Source organism: Sciurus carolinensis, chromosome 3 (genome assembly GCF_902686445.1).
Source record: "Sciurus carolinensis chromosome 3, mSciCar1.2, whole genome shotgun sequence".
In the NCBI taxonomy this organism is placed as follows: Eukaryota; Metazoa; Chordata; class Mammalia; order Rodentia; family Sciuridae; genus Sciurus; species Sciurus carolinensis.
The window spans coordinates 50021746-50039302 of record NC_062215.1 but is presented as its reverse complement, the minus strand read 5'-3'; the positions used below and the strand labels follow the sequence as shown (position 1 = coordinate 50039302).

The 17557-nt window shown below is 48.2% G+C and overlaps 1 protein-coding gene across 15 annotated transcripts in view; it reads right to left on the bottom strand.

Moving 5' to 3' along the window:
- The window catches only part of Gas7 (growth arrest specific 7), a 234159-nt gene that overhangs the window by 35252 nt on the left and 181350 nt on the right, over nt 1-17557 (bottom strand). For 8 of the 15 annotated variants that reach the window (XM_047543646.1, XM_047543655.1, XM_047543653.1 and 5 more), the window contains exon 4: nt 6433-6486. In XM_047543646.1, the coding sequence (XP_047399602.1) occupies nt 6433-6486 (54 nt within the window). Of the gene's footprint in view, nt 1-6432; nt 6487-15474; nt 15561-17557 lie in introns of all 15 variants that reach the window. The other 7 variants (XM_047543645.1, XM_047543659.1, XM_047543647.1 and 4 more) reach the window with 1 other exon arrangement.

Genomic DNA, 17557 nt, shown 5'->3' with positions numbered 1-17557 from the left:
CTGGTCTCTGATATAATCTCCAAAATCTCTCCCACCCCTACCTTTTTGAACTCCTGGTCAGGCACCTCTCCCCCAGATGTCCTGAGCAAGACCTGTTATGTATGGGGCTGGTCCGCCACGTAGCAGCAAGTGATGGGCTGGTTTGGGGGCTAGGGAGGGGTTGGGAGACTGCGGATTGGGGAGCTGGAGGTCCCTCCTGGGTGCCCGGCCAAGGCTAGACCTGGTGGGACCCGGGGATCAGGGGATGTGGGACTGGGGAGGGGTTCGAGACTCCATCTATCCCTGAGCGTTTCAGGACTGGCGAAACTGGGGTGAACCCACTTTCTCCAGCCTCTCCAACCAGTGTCCCCTGGGTGAAATGCTCCCAGATTCTGACTTTCCACCAGATTGCTAGGCTCAGACAGGCCCCCACAGACCTAGCTGCAAACTCACAAATCTGGGTTTGGGTTTCGAAGGCTCCGCCACGCAGCTGTCCCAAGATGGCTCCTGGATGGCAGAGGACCAAACAGCTCCAGTGGAGAGCGAAGGATAAGGAAATAGGCCCCAGGGAGGAACCTCCCTACCTGCCCTGCCGCCTCGCCCTAAATAAACCCCTCCACCCTGCCAAAAGGCCCGCCCAAAGTAACTGACTCCTCCCTTGACCTGGCTCTGCTAAGGCCCTATAAAACCCAGACCCTCATGGGGTCTTCCGTCATTTTACCCGCGTGCCCCTCTGGTGCCTGGCTGCTTGACTCTGCTGCTTAAAAAGGGCCTCGCGCTCATCCGCTGAGGTCTGTTCCGGTTTTGGTCATTTGCGCTTCAGAGAGGTTCCTCCTTCCTTTTTTTTTTTATCCAACTAATGAGTCGAGCAGTCCATGGTTCTGCTAGGGCAAACCTGAAAAATCCCAGGATTTTTCACGCTAAGCCTCAGGGAGATGTGGTGTTCCCGCTGTTTGAGTTCCGGGTAGCCGAGCCAAGAGAAAAGCTGCCTTGCCTTGCACTGTTCCGCCATCTTGTTTCCTAAAATCCTGTATGATTCCAGAGAGATGCCTAGTTGGAAACTAGAAGGGTCAGGGGTCTAGAAGGTGAGGGGTTCCTCCAAAAGCCCTGTAGCAACCAGGGAAGGACAGCTGGCTGAATTGGGGGACAGGAGTGAAGACAGGAAAGTGGGGGTGACTCAGGACTTATCCTTGCTGCTTATGCCACTCTGTGAGGCCATCAGTTTGGGGATGGCCTGGCTAGGAGCCGCACTCTGGTCTCAGGATTTCTCATGCCCAGCTAGTCCCTAGGGACTTCCCTGCACCCTGTGGTGGGCATCTGGAGGACTGCACCTCACTGGCCTCCCGGGAGGTGTGCTGCTGACTTTGGGTGCTCCTGGGGAGCCGTCATCAGGCACCTGGTCAAGAGCTTTGCTTCCATTCTCATTTCACCTTCCCAACAACCCTATAGGCAGGGAACTATGAGAACTTTATATGACAAAGCTGAAGATCACAGAAGGGAAATATTTGAATCCAGATCCAGCCGCGCTTTGATGGACCATGTGCTCATTCACTTTCTCCATGTTTGTTGAATGGCTATTCAGTGCCACAGGCCATGCCAGGTCCTCCCACCAACCTGCAGGTGCACATTCGTGATGTTTCTCACTACACATTTCTCTTCTTTAACAGCTGACTCCTAGAGGAGGGGAGTCCATCTTTTCCCTGCAGTTTCCCTTGGGTCTGGCACAGCATCAGGCACACAGTGGGTGCCCCATAAATGTTTCTTAGTGCGATGACACTAGTGATGTAAAGGTACAGCATCTGCCCTCAACAGTTTGATAGTAAGTCACTGTGATTCTTTGGGATGAATAGTCCACTGGGCTAAGCATGGGGTACTGAGGTTACCGGAAGGGCCAGGGATCTGGATGGGGGAATATTAGAGGCTGTGACCACTGGAGGAGGCTGTGCAGCCACCCTGGTGAGTCATAATGATGGCTCAGCAGTATAGGAAAGGGGAGATAAGAGACAAATCTGGAAATGCCTAGGAGATAAACTTAACAGCACCGTGAAGTTGATTCAGTGACTGTTACCCAGGAGTGATTTTTCCCACACCCCAGGGGACATCTGGCAATGTGAGGACATTTTTGGTTGTGCTGTTGGCATCTGGTGGGTAGGGGCCAGGGCTTCTGAGAAACAATTGATAGTACACAGAACAACCCCCCACAACAAATAGCAACATGTTAACAGTGCCGAGGCTGACAGACCTCTAGGTGCCCCGTCTGGGTGAAGAGTGTTCCCATCCACCGGGACAGGAAATGGGGGTAGAGCTGTGGCCTCAGAGAGAAGGAGGTGGCAGCAGCGGAGGGGGATGGTGAGAGCTGTATGGTGTGCGCATGTCCAGGAAGCAACCAGAGCTGAAATGCCCACTCAGTCACAGATGAGGAAACTGAGGCACAGAGAGGCGCATGCTCCAGCCACTCCTTGGGGCTGAAGAGTGGCAGAGCAGGGTGCAGAACTGGTTTCCTAGGTCCTGGGCCACTACTTCTACTTGAGCTACTTGCTCTGACCTGTGACCTAAAGCCCCGGCTGGTACCCCTGGATCAGAAGGGCTGGCAGGACCTTAAGGCTCCACCTAGCAGGGCCACAAGTCCCAAACAGGAAAGAGAAGGCAAGTCAGGGCTTTTCTTATAGAAACTTCCATGCGTGGACTTCTGATCCTTCCTGGGTGACATTTTCCAGGCGGTTGATAGCAGGGTCCAGCTACACCTCTCCCAGAGCCTCTTAGAACAGGAAGAGCTTCAATGCCATCTTGTACCTTGCATACACGGAGATGATCTAAGGAGTTGCTTTCTGTTTAACAATAGCTAAGAATATGCCAGCCACCTTCCTAAGTGCTTTATTACATTAACTCACGTAACCCCCAACAGTTGCTGCTGTTGGCCCCATCTCACAGACAAGTAAACCGAAGCACAGAAACAATAAGTTATTTACACAACATCACTCAGCTTTTGTGTACTGTGGAGCAGGGTCTAAATCCAGGTGATCTGGTCCAGACGCTTGGCACCTAACCCTTGCCACATGACCTCTTCAATCCACAGAGGAGGTCAAGCAGGAAGGGAAATTTAACAGGGAGCCAGAAGAGGGATGTGCCCCTCAGAGGACTGGGAATGAGAAGTTAGAGAGGCCACTCGCAACCTCACCTACCCTGAGATCCCCAGCATGGACCAGCTTCACCTTCATGCTAGTACCGATGCTGCTCTCTCCAACCCTCAGACGAATGGAGGGGCACTCCCTGCCCTCCTCAGCTGCCAGGGTGTCCAGTGCAGCTGGCAGTCCTGCCAGGGCAGACAAACCCACAAGGGCTGCCCTCCAGGGACTCTGGGGATGCCGAGGGGGCTGCAGCTGGCTCTGGCGTGAGAACTGCTCAACACGAGCATGGCCCACCTGAAGGGCTCATGTGAGCAGGGGGCTGTGCTGGAGAAGAGAGGCAGCCTGTCTGAGCAGCCTGCCTGTAGACTAACGGAACACAGCTTGACAACCAAGGGCTCCAGCGGAGCGGACTCTGAATGTTCCCCCGGGAGGGAAGCTGACCCAGGAGGTGGGGGAGAGCGGGGCTCTGGGTGAACAGAGGAGGACCACAAGGGCTCATCTCCAGACCCCTAGCTCCCAACCAGGGCTCTGTGGCTTCAGATGGGCTATGCTGGGGAGCCAAGGCTGAGGATCACAAGAGTGATCCCAAATGCTCTTTCCAGGAGAGAATATGGTCATGGGGCTCTGCTGTCCTCTTTACTGGAGTCCTCAAGATTCGGACACGACATACTTGTGCCCAGAGCTCTGAGCTGCCATTAGTACCCGTCACTCCCAATCAAACACCCTGCTCCACCTGCCAGTCCAGCATTGCTGACAGGAGAGACGAGAGCCAGGCGAGGCTGCCAGCCCCTGCCTGCTGCTGCCAGGCCACCCACGTGTCTACCCATTTGAAACCAGCTCCAGGCTACGGAGCTTCAGATTCAAGCTCCGTTCTTGCTCCTCAGTCATGTACATACCACCCTTTGCTGCCCAGGCCTGGAAATGCCTACTCCTTAGGATCAGACAGCACAGGAAGTTGCTCACCTCATCCCCACATGCCAAGGAGAGGGAAGCTCATGTCCCAGCCTCCTAGGGAACAGGGCCATCCTTTCCTTCTGAGCATCTTCTCCTGCAGAAGCCCTGAGTTCTGCAGGATCAAAGCCCAGAGTGAGAGGCTGGGCACAGGGAGAGAGCACTGGGTCGGGGAAAGAGCAGCAGCGTGGCAGTCTTCAGCTGGAGACACACAGGACAGTGGTGGCCAGTGATGGGCTGGGAGGCTTCCTGGGCTGGTGGCTGGGAGACTCTGCTCCTCACTCACTCTGGGACCCTTGACCAGCCCCATGACCTCCTCCCCAGGGCTTTGCTCAGTATCCCCAGCAACAGTTCTTCAAGGCGGGAGTGTTTATTTAAAAGTTCTGGAGGTGTTGGTGAAAATGCAGAATTTTTTGGCTTGGCATCAGAGAGACCCACCATAGGCCTGGATACCTTTCAGGAATCTGCAATTTAAATAAGTATCTCAGAGGCCTTGAATGCCGACCACATGTCACCGGCCATTTCACGAGAAGCACTGACGTAGGTCAGTAGGAAGGAACAGAGGAGGCACCGAGCAGGGAAGGACAAGGTGTGCCATTCTGAGGAAGGTTCAGGGCCACACTCAGCCCACTGACACAGCTTGAAGCACCACATGGCCTGGGCACCACCACTATAGGTCTTTAGGACAACTGTGGCCAACATAACACTCGTTCTTCATTTCTCCCACATTTTTTTGGTCTAGAATTTCTAAAATGAGGCCTCCCCCCATGTTTTCCTCATCCTCCTTTCCTCCTATTCTGGGAGACTCTGGGGGATCCTCTGCTTTGCCCTGGCATTCTGGGGCATCTGGTGGTAATTTCAAACATGGAGGCTATACCCTCTGTAAGTTTGCACCTGGGATCTGTCCATGTCCTGCCTGGCTCCAGGAGCTCCTCCAGTAACAGGGAGGCTGCGCAGGCCCACAGTTCCAGCAGCCTGAGCCTCTCTGCCTCTGCCCAGCACTCTGGAAACAGAGGGAGGTAGGTCAAGAGGGACTGAGACCTGAGAAACCAGGCTGGCTCCAGAAGGGCACTGATGCTGGGCAAGAGCATAGGTGTTGAATCCTGATGCTTTCTGCTGGGCGACCTTGGGTGAAGTGCCACTCCACACCTCAGCTTCCTCATCTGTAACAGGGTGGTATCACACATGTGTGTATAGGACACTTTCTAAATGCCAGGCTCTGCTATAGGTGCTCTGCATAAACAGACCCATTCAGTTCTTATCCCATCACTATGTCTCAGGAGCCCCTAAGTCCCTATTTCATAGAGGTGGACACTGAGTCACTTGCCCCAGCTGTTGCACAGCCTTTAAGTGACAAAAGTGACACTCTGGCTTCAGAGTTCAGGTCCATAATCACTCTACTACACTAATTCTATTTACTACACCTCACATAGCTAGTAGGCAAAATAAGTCAATTGGAACATTGTTTATGTGTTATAAAAGCACATAAAGGCTATTAGTATGATTGTTTTTATTGTTTGCCTAACTCTTTTTCCTGCAAAGTAGAATCCTTCATCCTGCAGAGACCAGGGAAATGCATCCACTCCTGGTTTGATCTCCATGGGGGTGGTCAGAATGGCTTGGAATGGTGTGAGATGGAGCCCAAGAGAGTAATCCCCTGTCTCCGATGCTCCGGCACTTGTGAAGACAGCACACCTAGGATCCCACTTCTCAAGACTCTGAGCTGTGGGCTGTTTGAGGACCTGGACAGCTCTCCTCCCCACGTGGAGGGTCCTCGCCCATGTCCAGCTCCTCAGTTCAGTACAGAGCTGAGATGGGGAGGAGGGGGAGGGGCTCCCACTGGGTCTCCACATGGGCACTCAGTGGGCTTTTGGAAGAGTCCTGGGGGGCAGACTGGCCCAGCTAGGAGGAAGCTGCCTGCTTCTCATTAGGAACTCTCAGGAACTCTATTCTTAGGGCGCTTTCTCTTGCTTTTAACTTTGACATCTTCCAGAAGTTTCCCTGCACAAAAGCAACCCTGCCATGGCTGTAATTTGCATGTCACATCACTTGCACACAGCATGGTCCACCCCCTTCAACCCACTCCCGCACGCGTACCTTCCCCTGCCCGCCCCACAGAAATGGCTTCTGCATCATCCCACAGCCCTCCCCCCACTCCTTCACCAAGGGAGAAGAAGGGAAATGTGAAATGGACAGAAGGAGGGAAAGTGGGCTAGGGAACTTCAGCTAAATCCAAGCTTTTGGAACTTCCCCGTTTTCAGGCTGGGCATCACTTCGGCTTGGCGGTCCATGTTGCCATAGCAACAGACCAGCTGTGGTCAAATGCCCCGGCCTGCTGCCCAAACCTGGGAGCACCCCGCGGGAAGCCACTTACTGTGATGGTGTTTTCCTTGCTCTGCTTTTTGCCTGGTGACAAGGATCCCAGGTTCTGGGGAGAGAGGTAAGAAACATCGTCAAAGCTGTTCTCCATATTGGACTGTTTTTTTCCCCCATTCAGGTTCCCTGAGGGTGGAGGGATTGGTGAAAAGCCCTGAGCTGGGGAAGTTCAGGGATGCTCAGCCTGCTGTTAACTCCCAGTCACCACGCTCTGGGCCAGGGCACAAAGGAAAATTCCAGAGAGCACACGCTGCTCCTGTGCCCGGCTCTCAGGCTACAGGCAAAGTGGATGAAGCCTCCTGCATAGACTACGAGAAAATTGTTCCAAACCAGGTCTCCCCTCCTCTCATTCTGTGATTTGGGGAGTTAACCCCTCCGCTGCCCTCTGCTGGTAACTGGTTCCGCGTGCCGCTCACTGCTCGTGTGGCAGAATCCACTGGGGAGTGAAGAGTTAAAGTGGATGGTACTGAGGACCTCCTGGCACTGAGGACTCAGCACATGACACGTTATTCAGAAACCTCCAGGTCCAAAATATCAAACCCTAAACACATAACGTGCACAGGGGCGCTGCTCAGTCACTTCCACGACTTGATGCTCTCTCAAGCTCATGAGCTGGGAGGAATTTCTGAACAGAACCGAGCGATAGTTTTTGGACTGTCTTTTTGTTTTCCCTTTTGCCAGAAAGAAAACCAGGGTCCCAAGTAGCTTTGAGCCCACAAGTCCTCAGCAGCTTGCAAAAGTTGTAGGATTGTGCTGAGAGGGAAAATTAAAGGTTGCCAATTAAGAACCTAGGACCCTAAAGAAAACCTTTGGTCCTGGGTCTCAGTTGTTCCATTAGCAATTGCATTTGGAACTCAACACTAGACGTCTCCAGGCAGGACCTGCAGTGTCCCTGTCCTGAGTCATGCAGTGACCTGGGAAGTAGCTTACGCTAAGGCATTGTGGGTAGCCATCCTCTGGACATCCTGGGGCTGAGACTGAGACTTACCCTATCTTTGGGCAAGTATAACAAAGTGGCTGTCATTTTTAATAGGATCAGAAAAGCATAGTGGGGCTTCTCTAGGGAGCCTCAAAGAAACTGGCAGCCCCACCTGCAGGCCAGCACAACCCTGGACCACCTGGTCAGATGAGCATGTGCAGGAGGGTGTCAGCCCCAGCCTCAGGAGCCCATCTGTGACATAGGCAAAGGGGGCTTTAGTGAGACCCTGGCTGTGCTCCATTTTGACTGCTATGCAATCCTACTTGGGCTGCTTAATAAAGTCAACTCATGAAAACTGATATCCTAAGAGTGCTTGGTGCAAAGGAACCTTAAGGACTACCCATTTCACAGATAAGAAATTTTTTACTGGCTTTGAGACACCAGTCAAGAAATCTGACCTCTTTGAGTCTCTGTTTTACCATCTACATAATGGATCATCATCACTGGTCCTCAAACTTTGAGATGTATCAGAATTCACTGAAGTGCCTGCTCAAAATAGAGTCCCAACTTCATCTCCCAGAGCTACTGCTTCAGCAGGTCAGTCTCAGGTGGGGCCAGTTCCTTTCCTACACAATCTGAAGACTTCACTTGGAGTTAGGCTGATGTGATCGATTTTCTGTTGCTTTATCCCAGCATCTCTACTTAGGATTACTGCCTGGCCACCCCAAAAGACTCTGGAGCAATGTCAAACTTGTGGTCAACTATAGCTTCTGTAGACATTTTAAAGGCACCAACCCATCCAGCAGTCTCACCCTGTACCCTCCCATGCTATCAGGGCACTTGCCAAAACTGCCCAAGGAAGAAGGCAGACAGGCCACATAGCAGGAGCCCCAGGTGATTCCCGAAGGAGAAGAGACAAGGGCAGAAGTCTCTCCACAGGTTCTCTTATGCAGACACTGGCCAAACACATACATGCCATGGAGGTGTGCTTGGGGCTGATTTTATGGTCTGCAATCTCTCTGTCATGGAATAACTTTACATTACCACCATTACGACTGCAACTCACCAGGCAGCAACTGGTGCCCCAGCAGCCTCAGCCATAGTCTTTGAGTTTACATATGGATGCCATAATGACAGGAATGCAGAGGAGGATGAGGAAGATAACCAGGGGGAGGGAACACTGCAAGAGCCACCATCTTGCTTATTATGGCAGGTCCCAGGTTTGATATCTGACATGCTCAATCTAATTTAATCCTACACCCCAGCAAGTTGCATGGCTTCTCATCTGTTTTCCAGACCGTGATATTGAGGCTTGCAGAAGCTACATCATCCAGGGTCACAAGACTAGTAAATAGACCAGTGGAAATTGGAAACTAAGCCTGCATAATTCTTCCCTCTATCTTCTGCCATTTCTCTGCTTTGAGACCTGAGACAGTATCTTGTTTTCCAAATGCCTTCGCAGTGGGGGTGTAGTAAAAAATCTCCATCATCCATGAGCATTTATTTTGGGACCACACATACAAGACTCTGTGGAATGAGATCGGACACCTCCTCCCTATAACTTGGACCAGGACAGGAATACAAATCATGCACCTAAGTGTGGGAGTCAGAACTCCCCTGATTTCTACCCTATCAGCTGTGTATCACTTTATCCAGTGTGGATCAGGTGTCAGGGGATGCCCTAGGCCACATTGGACTCCGTGTTTGCCACTGATGACCTGAGTCTACTTATTCCAATTTCACACACGTGTCCATGCATCACATACACGCATCATCATGGCTGTGTGTACATACATACATACATACATATGCACATCACATACACACCACCCCACCTTGTAGTACTCCATGGAGAGGACCCAGAGGAATAACCCCTGCACCACAGTGAAAACAGCAGCTACAGCTTGGTTTCTAATACTCTTTGTATTTAAATGAGCCCCAGTTTCTTAGAAAAATGACTAATTCCAAATACAAGGTAGACCTGGAACATCTTATTGTGCAAGGAGGTAAGAAAATACACAATGATAAAATAAAGAGACACAGGAACCAGTTGGAAGGGACTCCCAACGGCCATGTTTAGGCCCCTTTGAGCAGGACGATGAATGACTTCAATGCTAACTCCAAAGTGGGAAGAGGGAACCTTCCTTCAGAAGAATGCCAATCAAAATCACAAGGAATGAGAAGACCACCATTCAGAAACCCCAATGTCAAAAGGAGTTAAGGCCAGGATCATTATGGATGTTCAAAGCACTCGATGAGAAGAGTGTTGGGGAATAGGATGGTCACTGTTTATCACCCCAGCACTATAGGTTACTGACATATTAGAAAGGGAAAATGAACCCCTGCAAAAGAGAAGTCTGATCATCACCATGTTAACTAAGAGCTCAAACTCAGCCTCTCCACTGGGGTGCAAGCCTGGGCGGTGCCTCCCTCTAAGATGTAATAAGAACTCCGCGTGCCCTACATGGCTCCCTCGCCCTATCCACCTAACCTGGATCTAAGAAAAAGACAATTAGATCAGGAATGTAGGTCGTTCTGTGAGCCAACTGACCTGAACTCTTCAAAAAATAGACTAAAAGCCAATGGAGGAAAGACAAAAGGAAAAAATGTGTTAGGGACCCACCTCGATGAAGAGAGATTAAAGTGAGGATAATAGATAAAATGGTCCAGCCATATGATGGATATTATCCAGCCACAGGAATGAAGGTCTGACCTGCGCTACAACACAGACCTCCCTCGAAAACACTATGAGTGAAAGAAGCCAGCGCCAGGGGACCGCAAACAGCATGATTCACGTACATGAAATGTCCAGAATAGGAACATCCACAGAGACAGAAAGTGGAACAGCGGTTGCCTAAGGCTTGGGGGGATGTTCTCTGCGATGATGAAGATGTTTTAAGATTCATTGTGATTTTGGTTGTACAACTCTGTAAATACATGAAAAAGTCCACTGAATTGTGTTATAAATGAGTGAACTGTAGCCAGGTGCAGTGGTGCATGCTGTAATCCCAGCAACTCAGGAGGACGAGGCAGGAAGATCACAAGTTCAAGGCCAGCCTCAGCAACTTAGCAAGACCTTATCTCAAAAAAAAAAAAAAAAAAAAAAAAGGACTGAGGATGTGGCTCAGTGGTAAAGTACCCCTGAGTTAAATCTTCAGTATCAAAATAATAATAATAATAATAATAATAATAATAATAATAGGTGCATTATACTGTAAGTTATAACTCAACAAAGCTGTATTTGAGAGAGACAGAGAGAGACAGGCTAAAGAGAGGGTAACCAATATGCCCACAGGGGAAATGGATCCTGGATTGGGGAGAAGAGCAGACTATTAAAAAAGGCATCTGGGGACAACTGGGGAATTTGTGTATAGGCTTAGTACACACATTTATATTTTCTTAAATGTTACAAAGGTCTTATGATGTCTTTCCCCATTGAGATGCATTCTGAAGTATTTAAATTTAAAACAACATGCCAAGAATTTGCTTTAAAAACCAGGGAGAGGCATTAGGGATGCAGATGGGAGCATAAACGATATGGGATTAACAAGATAGGCCAAGTGCCAGCAGCTGCTGAAGCTAAATGATAGGACGGTGGGACTTTATCAGAGTATTCCCTCAACTTGTGTAAAGGTGTGCAAATTCCCTTAATAAATATTTTAAAAAATTTTTCCTTTGTCTGTGATTCCAGAGAATTTGTTTTCATTTATTTTTTAAACCCCTCCCAGCCTGGTGTCCCAACTCCCACCCAGGCAGCTCTGCTGTCACTGTGAGAACTGACAGGTGTGGCATATACAAACTGCTGGCTAAACTGCAGTGGGCCTTTCACAAGTGACTCAGTGAACCTGCTCCAAATGTCCTTACAGCCTGTTCCCACTCCCTGCAAATCATCTCTGGGGTCCTACTCCCTTGGTCCTCCCCCGACACTTTGCCAAGCCAAGCTGAGCCCTTGCTCAGCCTTCCAGTCTTCAACCAAGCATCTTTTCTTCAGAAGCCCATTCCTACCATCTCCACTACCCACAACCACCATGGCAGGACCCCATAGCATGCATTTCCTCTAGCCCTCATCACTGCTGAAATTACATATCATGATAAAATGTCTTTCTCCCACACCAGCTATAGGACCCCCTCCTCCACAATCAAGGTAAGTGCCACATCCTTCCATGTCTCAGTGCCTGGCAAAGACGTAAATGCTCATTGGAATATGTGGTACTAAACAGAGCATGGTAGACATTCGGCAGCCGCCCTCTTTCTACCTTAAACTCTAGTCTTCAATGGGTCCCTTCAGTTTCTAAGTCCCAAGTCCCATTCTCTTTTCTCCCTCTGTCTTCCTGGGGAAGTTCATGGCAAGTCAGAACAGTTGAGAAATGGATCACAAAAGGGCCTAGGCATTGGTGGGCAGGAAGGAAACGAACCAGCTGGGGTTTGCTTCTGCTAAGGTTGGCAAGACTATTAGCCCTTGATCCCCCCCACCCGCCTCCTGGTCAGGAGATCTCCATTTATCCAGTACCTGCCATGCCCCTCAATAGGTTTGCATTACTGAAACTCTCCACTGGGTGGCACCAGATGATCACCTCCTGTGTTCACCCATCCAGGTGTGCCAAGGCTGGGCATAGGAAAGGGCAGGACCCTCAGAAACCCCTGGGGCACTCAACCATAGGACCTATCCATGACAGAGCATGGTGTAGACACACTCCGGGTTTCTATGAAAATTAGGTATGTCCTACTCCCCTCAGCATGCTCATCTCCATTAGCCTGCTCAGGGAGGGATGACTAGCAGGTGACAGAAGGTGAACACAAGACTTTCTGGGGTTTGTTAGTCTGAGCTCTGTCACGGTAATCTTGAACAAACTACTCCATCTACTCCACACCCTGCCTCTTAGATGGGCGTGTGCTCCTTCGTTGGTTCACTCAGGTTTCAATAATTGAGTGTAATTGTTATGACAGCCTGGGATGGTGTGAGTGAATCACCCTGCATGCTGGACGAGATGGTACACTTAGGGATCCACTGTTGGTAGTACTATCTGCAAAAACCAAACCTTAAAATATTACGTTTAGTCTTTGGCACCTTTTTGGATAACCAACTCTGTACGGGCACAAACTAGGACAAAATGTAATATCTTTCATAGCCAAATGTTACCCTTTCACAGTCTAAAAGAACTGAATCCTCAATAGTAGTATCTCCCTTTCAGTTTTTATATTTTATAATAGAAAATTGTAGTAAGACAGGTGCAGTTGTGCATGCCTATAATCCCAGTGACTTGGGAGGCTGAGGCAGGAGGATCTCGTTGAGGACAGCGAGGACAAGGAGATCCTATTTCAAAAAAAAAACAAAAAACAAAAACCAAAAAGGACTGGGGATGTAGTTTGGTGGTAGAGTGCCCCTGAGTTCAATCCCCAGTAGCACAAAAACAAAAATCTATAATGTCTTCTATAAAAGTAAAATGTGTTCATTTTAAGAAATTTTAAAAAATAGTTAAAAATGTAAAGGAAGTAAAGGGCTGAGGTTGTGGCTCAGTGGTAGAGCACTTGCCTCATGTGTGAGGCACTGGGTTCAATTCTCAGCAACTCATATAAATAAATGAATAAAATAAAGATCCATCAACAACTTTAAAATTTTTTTTTAAATGTAAAGCAAGTAAAAATACCCATGATCTTTAATCAGGCTTTGCAACTTTGGCATGACTTGTATTTTCACATGGGTAATTCCTTGCAGTTGGGAGCCATTCTGTGTACTTTAGGTTATTTAGCAACATTGCTGCATCTACTGTAGATTCCATTAGCACCCCAACCCCACCTGTAACAAACAAAAGCTTCTCTAATGTCACCAAATATCCCCTGAAGGATAACCACTGTCTTAAATGCATATAAAACCATCATAAATGTTCTGGTTTCTTTTTCTTCCACTCATTTTTCTTCACATAAGTGTAGGCTTTCTTCCCACAAATAAGACCGACAATATATATTATTTGTGTTCTGCTCTTCCAACTTGATGTTAAGTTGTGAGCATTTCTGCCAATCATTGAATTTTCTCTAGAAGAGTGCTTTTTAAATGGCTGCAGAACATCACTAGCTGGTTGGATGTCCAGTGCTATAATCCATTTCCCCATCTCCTCTTGCTGGACAATTAGGTCGGGTCCAATGTTACAGTGCTATAAATAATGCTCAAGGGAACAACTTTAAGCATAAATCAGAATCCCTGAATATATTCCAAGAACAGACTCTGGAAGAGAAATTCCTATGTCAAAGGCTTATGATTCACACTATTAAATCAGATTCTGAGTTATAAATTAGTTATGCCAGTAAACATTTTCTGAAATGGTTGAGTAACAACTTCATAGCACTTTTGGAGGCAGAGGTAGTCAGGTTTAATAGGAAAGAAAGAATGGGAAGCTGTATCCAATGTTCTTCCTGATGATGTTCAGGGTAGCACCAGTGTTTTTTATTGCTATTAACTACAAGCAACCAGGTGTGATGGCACATGCCTATAATCCCAGCAACTCAGGAAGCTGAGGCAGGAGGATGACAAGTTCAAAGCCAGCCTCAGCAATTTAGTGAGACCCTAAGCAACTTAGCAAGACCCTGTCTCAAAATAAAAAAATAAAAAGGGCTGAGGATGTGGCTTAGTGGTTAAGTGCCCCTGGGATCAATCCCTAGTACCAAAACCAAACCAAACCAAACCAAAACAAAACAAAAAACCCAACAAAAGAGAAACTACAAGCATAACTTAGGTTGATTTCTTCAGAAACACTTGCAAGTCAGATGACAATAAGCTTCCCTTGTAGCAGACTGACAGAGCTGGGTTGGGGAGGCTATTTGGGAGCTCAGCAGCAAACACACAAATCCAGGCTGATTCATGATAGGTGTTATGAGCAGAAGAGTGAGCAGGACAGACACATCACTGTGTACTATTGACTAAGCCTAGATCCTTACTACTCAGGCTTGGTCCCTAGCAGTGTCAGAATTGCCTGCGGGCTGGCTGGAAATACCTGCCCTACCCTAGAACTCTTGGATCAGAATCTACATTTTCATCAAGAGTTCCAGGAGGCTCAGACATCCATCCCAATTTAAGAAGTCCTGACCTGTCCAAATTCTCTGCCAGAGCTAACTGAACGGAACCTGCTCAGACTCTTAAGAATGACTGCATGATTTTCTAGAAATTAATACTTGCCTATATTGGCACTAAGTGTCACATTTTAACTGATGGTACTAAGAGAGCAGAAGAGTTTTTCTTTCACTGACTGGTACATCGAAGTCACTGAATAAGCAGCTATTGTTCTTATCAATATCAGCAAGGTTATCATCATGATCATCCTCAATCATCATCCTCATCATTGTCACCACCCCTGGGTTCTGGCATTTTAATTAAAAAAAAAATAATAAAAGCCTGCTGGGGTTTGGAAGCTTCATTACAATCCTCTTCTTGATAACTTGTGGGTAAGACTGGCCCTCAGCCTCTTAGAGCAGTTTAGTGCCACTGAGGACACCATGGACAGAGCTTAAGGTCCAGTGTGACCTGAGTCATCCTGTGAGCCTGCACAAGTCACTTAAATGGTCTACACCTGATGGTCTCACACACGGCATGGGAAGGGTACTGACACCCACCCGCCCTTGCACAAGTGCCAACTGAGACAGCGAATGAGAAAGTGGTTTGGGAATTGTGAAACACTGCCAGTTCTTTCCATCCTATAACTGTCTCTATGATGGCTTAGCAAGGGAGATGATCAGATTGTACTAACTCCACTGTGGGTAACCTGTGGGGATGGGAGAGATAAGGGGTGGAAAGGGAGAATGGCTGGGCTGTCCACACTCTTAAAGCGATGGGAAACCTGGCCTGAATACATCAGGAATGCAGACAGCAGAACAAACTTCTCGGTCCTGACAGTTACGACCCATCAGTTACAACCCCTCCTCCAAACCACCCTCACTGTCTAGGAAACAAGAGACTACAATGATCCAACCCTCTCCCCATCAGGAAACACTGGAACACCCCAGATGTACCAGTCACTTTCCACCTAGGAGTTGGAACTGGGCTGTAGCCACTGGGACCCCCATGACATCCCCATCTCAATGAACCCTTCCTGGGCCCCTTCCTAGGCCTCCCTTAACGGGACCCCTTACCTGGGAATCACCGGTGGATTTTCGGAGACTCATGTGGGCAGTCTCTGGAGGGTGCGCTGGGGTCCCTGATGCGTGGTATCCATTCACTGCGGGGACAGAGACACGGCTCAGATGCTGTGAGGGCCACAAAGAGGCACCTTCGACTTTTGGCCATTACAGTCCCTTCTCCCACCTCCTCCCTGGGTTCTGGGAGGCCTCACATGGCTAAGATGGTCTCTCATGATCTCAGCATTAGCTGCAGAGCTAGAAATGGGTTGAAAGCATCTGTCTAATCCATAGCACCCAAGTTACTGAGCTGTCAGAGGCCTGAGTTTCTTTTCAGGAGGGTGTTTAACAAGAGGTGAGGTCATAGAGTCCAATAGCCATGGCCACCAATCAGTTGCAGTCTTGGGTTCTGGTCAAAGGTCACATCTTTCTCTCTGTGGCCCCTCCATTACCTTCCTACAATTTCTTGCCTTTCTCTCTGAAGAACTTCTCCACCTTCATCTCAGAGCAGTGTGATGTAGGTACAGGTTGGGTATTCCTTATCCACAATGCTTGGCTCAGAAGGGTTTCAGATTTTGGAATATTTGCATACACTTAAGACACTGGTTGAGCATCCTTAACTCAAAAAATTCAAAATCTGAAATGTTCCAAAATCCAAAAGCTTGGGGATATTCAAAAAGGTTCAGATCTTGGATTTTGGGGTCAGGGGTGCTTAACTGTGTGATGGAATGAGGACTGGATTGACTGTTTACCATGACATGTGGCTCTGCAAATTACCAGCCAGGTGATTGTATACAGACATTCTCAAATCTTAGTATCGCTAAAATTAAAGTAATCAGAGGCTCTAAAATTCAACCCCTATGGATGTATACCTGTTGGGGGACACTTTACATGTTCCCGATGTGTGTCGATAAAAGCCTGCTGTTCAAGTGGGGGAAGAGGAGCCCTGATTTTTAGCATCTGATCTCTGTGGCATCAACGCTTGGCCAGCTGCGGGCCCTCAAGGCTGCTGCATGCTCCCGAGTTCACACTGGGACCCAGGTAGATACAGTTCTCAGAGATAGTGTGGCTTTCGCTGTAGTTGTGTGAACTTAGGTGGTAATTCTGAGTCTTCAAATCTACTTTTCTGGTGTGACAGTCCAATTAAGCAGTAATTGCAAAAGGGATCCGTATGTAATGAAGTACTTCATGAAAACAGGGAAGGATGCTGCTTTTGTTCCTGAATTTAATTCCTGTGTACCACAAGTTTGAACAGCAAGCTGTCCTTATGTCCTGGGATTGGAAGAAGCGCCAATACATATAGATAGTGCCGGCTGGACTGGAGGAAGGCATACACACTGTTGTCCAGCTGGGGTCACAAGATATATGACTGGTGTCACAATTCTTTTTAAGAAAGCTCTGCAGTATGGCAGGAAGTAAAATGGCTAAAAGTCACCAACACTGATTACAGGTGGCACATCCCTGATCCAAAAATCCAAAATCCAAAATGTTTCCTTGAGTGCCAACATGATGTCATGAGTTGAAAATTGCACACCATGAAATCTGTGCCATGCACAAAAATATTAAGAATATTGCATAAAATTACCTTCTGGCCATGTGTATAAGGTGTGTATGAAACAAATAAATTTTGTGTTTAGACTTCAGTCCCATCCCCATGATATATCATATCTATCTATCTATCTATCTATCTATCTATATATGCAAATATTCCAAAATTTTAAAAAATTCCAAATCAAAAACACTGAACGCTTTAGATAAGGGATACCCAAACTGCAAGGGCTGGAAGTAGCCAGGGCTGGAAGAAAACAATGGGTACTAGAATGATTTCCATTCCAGGAAGAACCCTTTTCATGTGGGGGCAGATACTACATTCTCTACTGCTTGCAGTAAAAAATCCAGGGTCCTCTGCTAGCAAAGCCACACTCAGCAGAGTGCCAGTGGTCAGCTGGCTTCTCCCTGATTGACAGGGCCTGTGCATATTCCTGAAGGGTGGACACACACACACCAAGAAAAGTGAAAACTGGTACAGAGCAGGTTCCTAGTGCAGAGGCTTGGGGGACAAGAATCAATGAACATGTGGCCAGTTACAGGCCTCATC